This window comes from Bubalus bubalis, chromosome 1 (genome assembly GCF_019923935.1).
Source record: "Bubalus bubalis isolate 160015118507 breed Murrah chromosome 1, NDDB_SH_1, whole genome shotgun sequence".
Lineage (NCBI taxonomy): Eukaryota > Metazoa > Chordata > Mammalia > Artiodactyla > Bovidae > Bubalus > Bubalus bubalis.
Window position 1 is genome coordinate 18,577,370 of NC_059157.1, and position 13,907 is coordinate 18,591,276.

Consider the following 13,907-nt stretch of genomic DNA (forward strand, 5'->3'; position numbering starts at 1 on the left):
TATAGTTATAAGTAGTAAGTCACCGGGTCTTAGGAAAAAAGTACTGTTTTACAGAATAAGAAAGAAAAATCCACACTTGACCGACATTACGTACCATGGGGGGCTGGGTGACTGACTTACTGAGAAGGAGATAAACAGAGCAGGCTTCCTACTTGTTGTAAGACGTGGGTAAAGAGAACGTTGCTAATTGCTTTTTTACAAAATTTTTCCAAACATTTTTCAAATACGAGACGTTCAGCAGAGTCACCGATTTTTAAAGGAGAGGATCATTAATGAAGATAGTTTCAGATGGGTGTTTTAGAGGATGACAGAACAAGCAATTGCAGATGTCTAATAAATAAAATAATTAATATATTGTACTTTAAACCATCAACAATGTAGGTTTTTGTATTTTTTAAACATAGGTTAGCATGAAACATGTCACAGAAATCAAAAGAGAAAAGTCAACATTCAAGCATGCAAGGTAGGAGTTGCCATCAGCCCTGTTTGATGAAAAATTGAATAAAATTGAGCATTTATTATGGAGCAATACTTGAGCATTTACTTACTACCTCTTTGGGGTTCTACATGTAACTTCAGGGACAAGAGTGTGCTAAGGAGGGGGGAGGTTGTTTCAGTCTCTTCGTTTGAATTTCATTATTCATCAAAAGGGATGTCCCATGAAAGATGTTTTTACAGTGATTTAAAGGGTAAGGAGTGTCTAAGTTCAGTTAAGAGTAATAAGTCAGCTAGGGCTTAGAAAAGAGTGATGCTTTACAGAATAAGAAAGTAAAAGTCATATTTGACAGACATTATTTAATGAATTGATGGGGCTTCGTAACTGGCTTAGTAAAAAGAACATCAGAATGGGACAAGTGATCAAATTGAGTTTTTTAAACTTGTGAATTTCACAGACCTGTCAAATTTCAAGACTGGTTTAAAAGATACAAATTGCCAAGTTATATTACTGAGAACTTAAGTCAAACATACACATATTATACTACTGTTCCATGAAAGGATTGTATTAACACCACAGTACAGAAAGAACATGACTTCAAAATGCTAGATCTTTAAATACTTTTTTAATTCGTTATTTTTAGTAAAAAACTGCATTACTTATATTTTTCTAATTTTGACATGAAGTAGCACCACTGGACTTGTTGACCATTCTCGTTTCATTCAACTCTGTAAGATTTTCAATTTATGACAAGCTGCATTTTTACCATTTTTTTCCATCCTATGAAGGAAAATGAATAATAGAAACGAAAAAAGATAAGCATGTCATCTGTCTTGTTTGGTTTTGCCTCTCTAAATACAACCTTTTATTTACTCCATTTCTAGAATCTTCTGCCTGGCACAGATGACTCTGTGAATAATCATGGAGTGGCATAAAGATGAATAGGCTCTCAGAGGCCCTTCCCTGGTGGTCCAGTGGCTAAAGACCCTGTGCTCCTAATCCAGGGGGCCTGGGTTTGATTCCTGGTCAGGGAACTAGATCCCGCATGCCACAACTAAGACCTGGTACAGCCAAATAATTAATTTTTAAAAAATGAATAGGCTATCAGAAGGATAACAGAAACCAGTTCTGTAACCATCTCAGTTTTGTTACTAAGTAGGTACTTGCTATTCAAAGAATCAAACTCTGCCTCACTTGGCAGGGGAATGAATTCTAATATAAAGTCAATATAGGGTGTCATTGTCATAGAAGAACATTCTCTAAGAGTGTGCCTTAGGTGCATGGGTGGTTCAGTGGTAGAAATCTTGCCTGCCACGCAGAAGGCCTGGGTTCACGTCCCAGCCCGTGCAGCCACAGCATCCCCTTTACTGCTCTTGTGGCTCAGCTGGTAAAGAATCCACCTGCAATGAGGGAGACCTGGGTTCGATCCCTGGGTTGGGAAGATCCCCTGGAGAAGGGAAAGGCTACCCACTCCAGTATTCTGGCCTGGAGAATTCCATGGACTGTATAATTCATGGTGTCGCAAAGAGTTGGACACGACTGAGTGACTTTCACTGCACTAAAAGGACAGATTATACAGGCAACTGCCAATCTGTAAGGTTGAGACGCCACTGAAACATCTTTGGAAATGTGATAAAATCAAAATTGCACTTTGTGGAAACTGTCAAATATTATATTGATGACAATGCAGGTTGTCATTCAAGTGCCTTTTAAGGAGGCTGAACTAAGTAAAATAAGGGGCTTTTAGTTTCATGAGTGGGGTATACAAATTCCAGGCCAAAGATGAATTTGTCTTGACTGTGCAAGAATGGTCACCTTTATCTTTCAACTTGTTCTTTTCCACTTGTAATTCAAAGAATTGGTTGAGACACCAAAAATTATAATTACCTTGGGGACCTATTGAACTCTCTTGTTCTGAACATTCCATAATGAATGCTTCCTTCAGACTTCATTGAGACTGTCTCATTTAGATAGGAATGCCAAGGATGTTCAGTTGGCAAGAAATTTTGGAAGTCTGCTTCTCCTATTCTTGACCTTAAACAGACAAAATACTTCAGTCATTTGTGAAAACAGAAGATAATCTTTGAGCAGGGAGTCACAGCTGGTGATTTCACCAGCTCTGTGTATCACTAGGCTGGAGGTATATGAATTAGAAACTACTGCAAAAAAATTAAAATCAGGAAATGTCTGAAGCATAAAATAATTTATTACAGTATTGACAGCACTCTATATTTTCAGATGTATTGGAAAAATATTTGAAATGTGGAATGTATCACCTTCAACATGAAAAGTAGCTAAATTCAAATCAAGGGAGTAAAACTGGGGAAATGTTTCTTGTATAGTGCCAATACAAAGAGAAAAATGTGAAATCTTAAGAATTCTACCAAGTAAAATTTTAAAATATGTCTTTATATTGAAATTTTGTGACTGTATGTTTACAGTTGTTTGTATGTATGTATGACACGTAACAACCCACTCCAGTGTTCTTGCCTGGAGAATCCCATGGACGGAGAAGCCTGGTAGGCTGCAGTCCATGGGGTCGCACAGAGTCGGACACGACTGAAGCGACTGAGCAGCAGCGGCGGCGGCGGCGGGACACGTAACAGGACTCTGAGATCTCATTCTGAAAGTGAAAATGAAATAGGACCAGATTCATCTGACAGTCTGAAAAGAAGCCACATCTCTCCAAAACAAGTTGAAACTCAAAGATCAGTACCTTTAATGAACCTGAAAGATTCAGAAGATGAAATAGATTTAACTAATATTTCATTTGCTACTTCAGAAGATTTCACCGGACAACAAGGGAACTTAAGTAGCACAAAGAAAAGAAATAGAAATCTTAGTGCTGCTCAAACAAAAAGTGAGAAGAAAACTTGCTCTGCTTTGGCAATTTTTGACCAAAAAAGTATAGATAACACATTTTCAAAAGACCAGGAGATGCCTCCACAGAAATTTCTTAAAAATCCCCCAGATACTGCAGAGAAATCCTGTCCCTCAGACATAAAACCAGGAACTGATGCTTCTCCGAATGCATCAGAACCTAGTTTTGTTTTGTGAGTGATAGCCATGCCACTTTAGAAATGACTGACTTTGAACCTTAGGATAATGAAATATGAAATTCATCCATTAGTTATACATGCACCAGTTCTCCAGAACCCATGCATATCCAGAACAAAATTCCTGTTGTGCAAATAAATAAAGCACGACCTGCAAAAACTGAGTCAAAAGAAAAATACATGAAGGACACATTGAATTTCAGTACTATACCCGTAGAAGCCTGAGAACATCACCCTTAATGTGAATCAAACAGTAGAATACTCTTTGTCTGAAGAACAGAATTCAAAAGTCTTAGCTCAGAATGCTGCCACATACTTGAATGAAATTCCACAGTCTACATATACCCCAAAGTGTGACTCTCTCTGGGTGCTCATTTGAAACTTCACATCCTTACTATTCTTGGTGTGTTTATCGTTACAGCAGCGGCGATGGCAGTTCCACCCCCCAGACATACCAGGGAGTAACATTCTATGAAGTACAGCCACCTGTTCCTGGGATGTTGACTGCAGTTACAAGTAATTTTCAGAATACCCCTTCTCATCTTTTGTGCTCTCAATATTTTGGATACTTGGCTGGGGAACCACAAGCAAATGACTTTGTGCCAGTGAATGACTATTTCCCACCTCAAATGCCTGTCTACAATTTTCAGCAGCCAGTTTTTTCACAGTATACTCCCCATCAACCATTTACTCCGTACCCTTGCTCTCCTGATTTAGATGTGCTTCTAGAAGTTCCTTGGACTTACGGTGAGTTTCACAAGCCTTAATGCTTGCTTTCTAGAGTTTTCACTTTTATCTTTGTACATTTTGTAAGTGGAATTTACAGCAAGTGGTGAGATAACATTTTTCTGTGAAGGCTTGTAGAATTGTTTAAATATCAGGCAGTTGAATTATGTTGTCAGTGGAAACCTAGTTATCAAAGACTGAGAGGAAAAAATAAGTAATATCACTAAGCTGTTCTTCAATAAACCCAGCTTCAAGGAGTAATAGTTAAGTAAATTATAGTTAATGAAATATGATGCAACCATTGAAGGGTTTATAAAAGTTTCTGGTGACAGTTTTCAAAACTGTATCATATAAATTTACTTATGTAAATAAATGGTTAGAAATACTGAAATAAAATACACTAATAGTTTAACTTGTCTCACTGAGTGATAAAATTTCGGGTTTGTGGAGAGTGTTCTTTATTTCCTAGGTTTCCTATTGTGAACATACATTTTTTGATAAATGGAGGAAAAAATAAGAGTAAAAAGAAGGTAGAAAAGGGAACTTCAATCAGATATATAGTATTCTAATATAATATCGTGGCCTAAGTGAATGGAAGTTAATTGAAGTGTATTGGTAGAGCAACTTGGTAGATTGCCACTGGAACTTGAAATTTTTTTTTCTGAAACAATTCTGCTTGTAGAATATAGTTTTAATTAAAATGAAAGGCATATTTACCATAGTTAAAGCAAACTTTGAAAACAATTATTAATAGTTCTGCAAAAACTACAATTATCCATTGGCACACAGAGTCGGACACGACTGAAGTGACTTAGCAGCAGCAGCATTCTACCATCAGAGGTACAAGGTACTGTATGTAATCATCTCTTAATGTCTTAAACGGGGAAATAAAAGATTTTCTTTTAAAGTGAAAAGTTGTTTCTCAAGGAAAATCATAGTTTTGTAAGTTGTGTGTGTCTTCAGATATAGAAGGTGAAAAATACCACTTGCAAATTAAGCCAAAAACTAGTTTTGAAGCTTTGATTTGACTTTTTGCCTCTACTTGGTATTAACTGCAATATAAAAGAAGGAATAAAATATATTAACACTATCAAGGGTTTGTATTTGTTAAAATAGAGAGTTCAGTAAGCATGTTGAGAGACTTCTCTGGTGGTCTAACGGTTAAGACTCTGCCTTCCAATGCAGGGGACGTGGCTTTGATCCCTGGTCAGGAAACTAAGGTCCCACATGCCATGGTGTGTGGCTAAAAATTTAAATAAATAAATTGCTGAATTGTGTTTTTTTAAAAAGTTCTTTCTCAATCCTGGGATCTCTTACAAACTAAAGGAGAAAATTTTATTGAGTGGATTATCATTCATTTGTCTGAATAGGGAAAGTTAGGGTAGTTCTGTTTCTAATTAGGAAACCTCATCACAGCAGCACCTGTATATTGGAGTTGCCACCAGTGCCCGTTAACCTATAGGACAAAACTCAAATAGGTTAGGTTGGAATGCAGGGCCCTTCACAGCCCTGCATACACAACCTCATTTCCCCTCACTTCCACCTCTGTATTCAAACCACAGTGAACTCCTTACTGTTCTCTCCTGTGACCGTTCCTCTTGTATTTCCATAGTCCTTTTGTGTGCATTTCTCACACAAAAAAAGTGTTATGTGGTGGTGTGATTATCTGTGTATCCTTTCGTTCCCATCCCACTCCACCAAGTAAGTTTAAACAGGATTGGAAAGTTTTCACCTAAATCATAGCCTGAAAAAAAACTATAAAGGAGGAGGGAAAGAAGTGGGGGAGAAGGTATATGACTATGCTTTTTCCTTTTTGCTCAGTTTGATACATTGCTGTTGCTGCTTTAATGATAAATACTGATAAACACAGTGTAGTAGACATGGCAAACCTATGAATTAAAGAAGACATTTGAAATGTCAGAATAGGAAATCTTTAATGTAGTTGCTCCATAAAGGTTTTCATAGTTTGAACTTTATTGTGTTCTTAATAATTATTGTGATGCTAAAAAAGCTATCTCTGGAATCAAATCCAGCTTTGATTCTCAAAATTTTTAATTGTTACCACTTTGACTTGTTCATTTGCTAAAGTTGTGTCCAACTCTTTGTGACCCCATGGACTGTAGCCTTCCAGATTCCTCTATCCTCCACTATCTCTGGAGTTTGCTCAAATGCATGTCCGTTGCATTGGTGATACTGTCTAAGCATCTCATCCTCTGTCATCCCTTTCTTTTCCTGCCCTCAATCTTTCCCAGCACTGGGGTCTTTTCCAATGAGTTGGCTCTTCCCATTGGGTGGCCAAAGTATTGGAGCATCAGCAACAGTCCTTCGGATGAATGTTCAGGGTTGATTTCCTTTTGGTTATATTTGGTTATATTATTATTATATTTAGTTACATGTTTCCTTTGGTTATATTATAGCTCAGTTGGTAAAGAATCTTCCTGGAATGCAGGAGACCCAAGTTTGATTCCTGGGTCAGGAAGATCTGCTGGAGAAGGGATAGGCTACCCACTCCAGTACTCTTGGGCTTCCCTAGTGGCTCAGCTGGTAAAGAATCTGCCTGCAATGCAGGAAACCTGGGTTTGATCTCTGGGTTGGGAAGATCTCCTGGAGAAGGGAAAGGCTACCCACTCCATATAGTCCATGGGGTCGCAGAGTCAGACACGACTGAGCAACTTTCACTTCACTTATATTGCTGCTAAGTCGCTTCAGTCATGTCCGACTCTGTGCAACCCCATAGACGGCAGCCCACCAGGCTCCCTCGCCCCTGGGATTCTCCAGGCAAGAACACTGGAGTGGGGTGCCATTGCCTTCTCTGTCACTTATATTATTGTGAAAATAAAAGGAAAAGAAACAATTGCTTACTTATAAATATGTGCCTCTGTGTGCACTCAGTCATGTCCAACTCTCTATGACCCCATGGACTGTAGCCCACCAGGCTCCTCTGTCAATGGGATTTCCCAGGCAAGAATACTGGAGGGGGTTGTCATGCTCTCCTCCAAGGGATCTTCCTGACCCAGAGATTGAACCTGCGTCTCTTGCTTTTCCTTCATTGGCAGGCAGATTCTTTACCTCTGTGCCACCAGGGAAGCACTTATTATCGTATCAAAGAGTAACTCTAAAACAATTAGAAGACAGTAAGCACATCTTTTAGTTTTTGTGAGTGAAAGTAATCCATAGAGATCACATCACACTAAAACAAACCATATCCTTCTGAAGGTGTGAGAAGCCCTGTGACCCACTTCCTTGCTGTTGCTCTTGCTGCTTGTACGTAGCACCATAGTGGAACTAAAGGGAGAGCTGAGAGAGCCCTGTGTGCAAGACAAGTTACATCCTTTATTCCACTTAATTCTCACAAGATACATAAGAGAGATACAGGGATGTTATTGTCCTTTTACAGATGAGGAAGCTACTCTTTGGAGAGGATTAAATAGTGTAGTTTTGTCAGGATCCCACGGCTAGTGAAGGGCAGATGTGCAGTCCGAACTCTGGTTTCTTTGGCTATAATAACTGGATTCTTTCCACTTTCCTATTAAACATGACGTCTGTCTGAATCATTAACTCATCTCAAATCCTCATGCTTTTTTTTCTTCCAGGTCCATGCCATCAAGAACCCTTTGAGCCAGGACATTGAGAATTGTCTTCTGTCTACTGAAATAAAGGGGGTTTAACAAGTTTATCCAAGTATTTTTTTACTTACGTATTTTTTATTTTTAAAATTTAAAAATATATGTCAATTAGTAAGAAATTATAAACATTACAACCTTGATAAAACATTTAAATGCAATAGTATATCATATAATGCAATAAGAAATCAACCTCTGACATCTAAATGCCAAAAGAATTTCCATTTAATTTTGTGAACTGCCTACTAGGCTATTTTCAGTACTCACCTAGCTTTCAGAACCAATAACTATATTGTGAAATTTATTTTTTGAGATGTTGCTATTAGAGCTGTTACAATTATATAAAGAATCTCTTTGGGATTATGCTAACAGAATAAGGAGAGTAAATGTAACATTTAATATGATTAAGGGTAAGTAATAGTAGTAATTCTTGAAAAGATTTTTGTCTCTGATATTTTTTGATACAAATTTATGGTAGTGTTGTGCCATATGACTTAAGTATTTTTTTTACTTAGATCAGTCATTAGACCAATAATTTTATAATTTTTGAAACTTCATATAATTTATCAGTCTAATATGAGAAATACCTTTAATTTCAATATTTTCTAATTTTAACTGGCATAATATATTTTAACAGAGAAGGAGGTTTGCATATTTTCACTGTTTGTCCTTGAGTAGAGACTTTAAAAATCTTTATGTTAGAAGCAGTTTTAGATCATGATATTGAAATTTAAAGCACATTAACACCTTCTTCCAGAAGAACCTTTTCTACCAGATTCTTTTTTATTTGTATTTTATAATTGAAACAGCTCTTCTAGTGATTTTATAGCAAATAATGGGGATAATGTCTTTAGCTTTGTGCCATTAGTTGAGTTATATTTCAGTAGTTAAATAATGCAACACAAGTTTTTTAATGGTGTGATCATAGATTATTTTTTTCCTTTTCAACATTCCACGAAAGTAAAAAGTATTTGAGTAATAATCATCATTAAACAACAGGGCTTAGTGTGTTCAGCAAGTGCTCTGCCCACCAACAACCATTCCCTGTCTCTGTAAGATCCAAGTCAGAAAGATCCCTCACAACTGGATAGACTTTCCCAAGTCTGAAAGTCAAAGCATTAGTCGCCCAGTTGCATCCAACTCTTTGCTACCCCATGGACAGTAGCCGGGCTACTGTCTGTGGAATTCACCAGGCAAGAATACTTGCTAGTGGGCAGCCATTCAATTCTCCAGGGGCTCTTCCCCACCCAGGGATTAAACCCAGGTCTCCCACATTGTAGGCAGATTCTTTACTATCTGAGCCACCAGGTAAGCCCCTTCCCAAGTCTAGTGGGCCCTAAAATGTGGTAAAGAGATTTGCATTGGCTAAATCTAAATAACTAGCAAAGCTAAAGTGTTTTTTCAACTTTTTTTTTTTTTTGGCAACCTTTTTATGTTAGCTTACTTTTTATGTTATCTAGTATAGGTATCCAAAGAGAGTGTGATTCAGCCAAATTTATTGTAGAGTAGCTAATTTTTAAATTTAGAAAAACACTAAGATCTTCCAGGGTAAGTCTCAGTAGTCACATTAACCAAATAAGATGGAATTCAGAGTATTTCAGGGTTCTTCTTTAACAAATAGATTTTAAAAGGGGAAAGTCAAGCAAAGAACTGCAACTGAAACAGGAATTAGAAAAATACTCTAGAACTAAAGTAGTACAAAAATAACATAAATGTTTTGCCCAGATTATTGATATATTTGGAAAAATTCTGTAAAAATCAGAACTCCTGAAAAGGTATTAAAGTAGTAATATCAGCTGTTTTTCAAAGAATGACTTTGCTTTTGCCATTTGTTTAATGTTTGGTTAGGGAAAGATGTTGCAGATTTATTATTAAAATTTTTTCTATTAGGTTAATCAAAAATTCAGTATTCTGATTAAAGATACTTTCTTTAAACAACTCGCAGATTTTGTTGAATATTGGCTTTGTGATATTTTTATTTCGTGAGTTTTAATTTCTTGCAAAAAGTAATGAAAAAAACCTTGTAAACATTGAGTTACATTTTAAAACCTGCACTTTGAAACAGAACATGAAAAAATGAAGCATTTCTTCCCCTCAAGTTTGTGTTTTGGCTCTAAAAATAAAAATAGAACAAATTAAAGTTTGAGCAAGCATTATTAATGAAAAACTGCTTGTCTATAAATATCATTGTCTTGGAACTTGAAGAATTATATGAATAAACTGAATTCCTTCTAGTCCTTCTAGTTTCATGGTTTTTTTTTTCCCTTTTGTGTTTCTTGACTAATATGGAAATATATGGATGATCTTTGGTTTGTACATACACTCATTGCAAGAAGAGCCCACAGATTGCTGACCGAAGTAGATTCAGTAAGCTTCTACTCCAGCTGCTTCTGCCTTCACCTCCTCCTTCCCTTTCCCGACTCTGACAAACTTCCTTCCTGCCCGGAGTTCACAGGACCAGCCCCAGTCCCTGCCCTCTTGCAGGGACTCACTCCATGAGTGAGTGACTCTCACTCCAGTCAAGACAGCCAAGTATCAATAAATATATAAGTAATTTATTTCACATTGTGAGAATTGACACATACAAAATAAAGTAATGCAGTAGAGCCTAACTGCATGACCCATAGGCTGAGATATTCAGGGGGGCCTCTGATGAGGTAATCAAATTAACTTCATATATTTTAATTCTGTCACTGTGCCTTCTGTTAATATTCCTAGTATAAAAGTGCTTCTAAAACTTGAATTCTGAATCCAGCCAAATGTAAGGCTATACTTTCATTTCTCTGATGAGAGAATTCCTCAAAAAAGTTTTTTGGTAAACTGAAATACATAAACTTTTAGCGATATGTATGTTAAATGTCAATTGTGTGTTATATTAAAATGCATTAACTCATAAACAGATGTATTCAAGTCCTCTTATGCATATTTGGGACTTCCGTGGTGGCTCAGACAGTAAAGCGTCTGCGTACAATGCGGGAGACCTGGGTTCAGTCTCTGGGTCGGGAAGATCTCCTGAAGAAGGAAATGGCAACCCACTCTAGTATTCTTGCCTGGAAAATGCCATGGATGGAGGAGCCTGGTGGGCTACAGTCCATGGGGTCGCAAAGACTCAGATATTACTGAATGACTTCACTTTCACTTTTTCTGCACATTTGACATCACCAGATCCTTTTGGAGCCCTATTACAGAGCTTTCCAAAGCATATCATCCTCACTTCTAAATTCTTTGAGATATATGCTTTTTAAACCTGGGTATGTATCTAAAATTGCTTTTGGTTGAAGTCATTTCAAGTTAATTTCCTTCCCAAAGACCTTCCTTAAAGTAATGGTTGAAGACTTCAAAATAAAGTAACCCTCCATATTCTTCTCAATGGGAATAATTTTAGGAGAAAAATTGACTTGCATTCAAGTATATGTGGTATTTTAAAGCTATTAAATTTTTTTACAGGCATAGTTTGATTTCAGTTCTTACCATATTGATATTGCTTGAGTAGTGTGATTAACTCCCAGTTATCAATGTAGTTTGAAAAAAAGCAATGTGGAGGAAGAAAATTAAATTATTTATATAAGACAAGCATTCCTTAAATTAGATCTGATGGACACAGTTCTAAGAGGAGTGACTGCAGATTCTTAGCAGAGCTAATGAAGAGAAACTGGAAAGTAAAGTGTTCATTAGTAATGCAATGTGGGAAGAAGATTTAAAAGAACTCATTAGATAGAGATTAAGATAGGAAAATTTTGTGATGACATAAATTTTACTCATTCCTTGAAGTATAAGATCTGTTGTCTGCTTTATTGTTAGCATCATAGTTCTGAATCTTTTAACCGTTAAAGAAAACTGAACTGAACTGGTATTTATAAGAAGTCTCCTTTAAAATACCCTGTGGAACCCTTAAAACACACTGCATTCTTACTTGTCACAGGAAACTGCATTTAGGATTTATAAGTCTATATTTAAGTCTGTTTTCCTTGGTTAGGTAAGAATAATTTAGATCTATGACAGATTCATTTCTTTTTCTTAAAATGTGAGAATCTATGTTTTGACTGGTATAGTCAGTTGAGCATGTTTGGTTATTTGAAGGTTGTGTTCAGTCAGCAGTTATTGAACATCTGATTTGTGCCTAAAGTATGCTGTTCTGCTTGTGTGCATGCATCAGCTAATCTTTATATAGCCCCATAAAGGCAAATGTTATTCCCTTATTTTATAAATGCATTCATGCAGAAGGCCCTTCAAGATATTTTGCCCCTAGAGTCATCTTAGTGAACATCAGTTAATAGTCTTCAGAATTGTTGGTTTGAAAAGAATATAAGACCTATCTCAGTGCTACTTGCTTTCTAATTCCAGTCATCAGCTTGTTAACCTGATACATATAATCCCTTGAAAATTTTGAATAGACAGTATGCAAAGAGCAATAGAGTAACTTGAGATTTTTCATACTTGATTAAGAAACAATTGCTCTATGTGCATACAAATCTAGTCCCTTGGCAAAGATCATTTTAGTTATACTGAGAAGTGAATTATTTTTCATATTGAGAGTTATGCTAAATCAAGTAACTAATAACTCCCAACCAAGGTGTTTACAACTACATCTGAATATTAATGAAAACAATTCCTCAAAATTGGCTGTGTTCCCACTTTTCTTTTCAAATGTTATCCTGAAGATTATCCTCCAGTAAGCTTTGGTGAAAGGCAGACTCTCTACTTTCCATCCCCCGCTCCTTGTTTTCAAAACTAACCCAAGATCATTCACTTCTGTGACAGTTTCTTAAAGATACACCCACCCTCTTAACCTTTCTTACAGGTTAGTCATAAAAATGTTTCAGATATGTCATCTATTGAAAATGAACACAGAACCTGCTGAGTCAGCTAGGTTTCTTTTGTGGTCTTCCACTTGGTGGAATTTTTCAGGGCAAAATATTAGAACAGACTAAAGACTAATTTTATTGCCTGGCTTTCTGGGTTCTTGACCCAGGAACCTGAAATAATGAAAAAAATTTTCATACAACCTCTACTGGTACCCATCAAATGACAAAGTAAAAATAATCTGTTAATGAATGATACTTCATCATGAGTGTCTCTTTTGGATCAAACCCTCCCAGCACATCAATGTGTTCACCAGCTTGGAAGCTCCACAGAGATTGAGTGACCAGAGTTTTTATTGGAATTTAATTACATGCTGCTGCTGAGTCACTTCAGTCGTGTCCGACTCTGTGCAACCCCATAGACGGCAGCCCACCAGGCTCTCCCGTCCCTGGGATTCTCCAGGCAAGAACACTGGAGTGGGTTGCCATTTCCTTCTCCAATGCATGAAAGTGAAAAGTGAAAGTGAAGTCGCTCAGTCGTGTCCGAGTCTTAGCGACCCCATGGACTGCAGCCTACCAGGCTCTTCCATCCATGGGATTTTCCAGGCAAGAGTACTGGAGTGGGGTGCCATCACCTTCTCCGTTAATTACATGAACATGTGTAATTACATCCTTGGTCACACAGATGAGTTGAGTCCCCAGCCCTATGCCCTCCCCTAAGGTCAGGCTGGCCCAAAGGTGGCTGGCCTGACATGGGGTTGATCTTCCTGGTGACCAGACCCCATTCTGAGTCACCTCATCATATAACAGATACTCCCCTGACTCCAAATATGAAGGATTTTGGCCGCTCTGTGGCAGGTGGTGGTTTAGTTGCTAAGTCTGGTCTGACTTTTGTGACCCCACAGACTGTAGCCTGCCAGGCTCCTCTGTCCATAGAATTTTCCAGTTAGAATACTGAAGTGGGTTCCAGGAACCAGGGACAACAGCCAGATATATTCTTTATTATAGCATTGCTGCTTATAAAAAAACATAAATTGAGAGATGAACCTTATACTTGAATATTGGACAGAGATTCACCAGTTGCCTTGCAGAAAAGAAAACTGATGATAATACTAATAAAGCGACATTAAGGAAAAGTTTCAGAGCAATAATTTATAAAGTTAATATTACTATGAATACATAATATGTAAATATATTACACAGAATACTAAAGTGTAGTTCAAAATTGGAAATAAATTTGCAAAATTTTAGAAATCCAGAAATG

At 37.1% G+C, this 13,907-nt stretch overlaps 1 protein-coding gene and 1 non-coding gene across 5 annotated transcripts in view; both read left to right on the forward strand.

Annotated features, from left to right (window-relative positions):
* TEX15 (testis expressed 15, meiosis and synapsis associated) overlaps positions 1-10,075 on the forward strand; it is an 81,657-nt gene extending 71,582 nt beyond the window's left edge. For 3 of the 4 annotated variants that reach the window (XM_025278911.3, XM_025278913.3, XM_025278917.3), the window contains exons 8-10: positions 405-463; positions 3,914-4,239; positions 7,812-10,075. In XM_025278911.3, coding sequence (XP_025134696.3) covers positions 405-463; positions 3,914-4,239; positions 7,812-7,849 — 423 coding nt within the window. In that variant the 3' untranslated portion in view covers positions 7,850-10,075. Of the gene's footprint in view, positions 1-404; positions 464-3,913; positions 4,240-7,811 lie in introns of those variants that run through there. The other variant, XM_025278918.3, reaches the window with a different exon arrangement.
* On the forward strand, positions 1,715-1,785 carry TRNAG-GCC. The gene has a single exon. It is a non-coding gene; the product is annotated as a tRNA-Gly (tRNA).
* Positions 10,076-13,907: the final 3,832 nt, after the last annotated feature.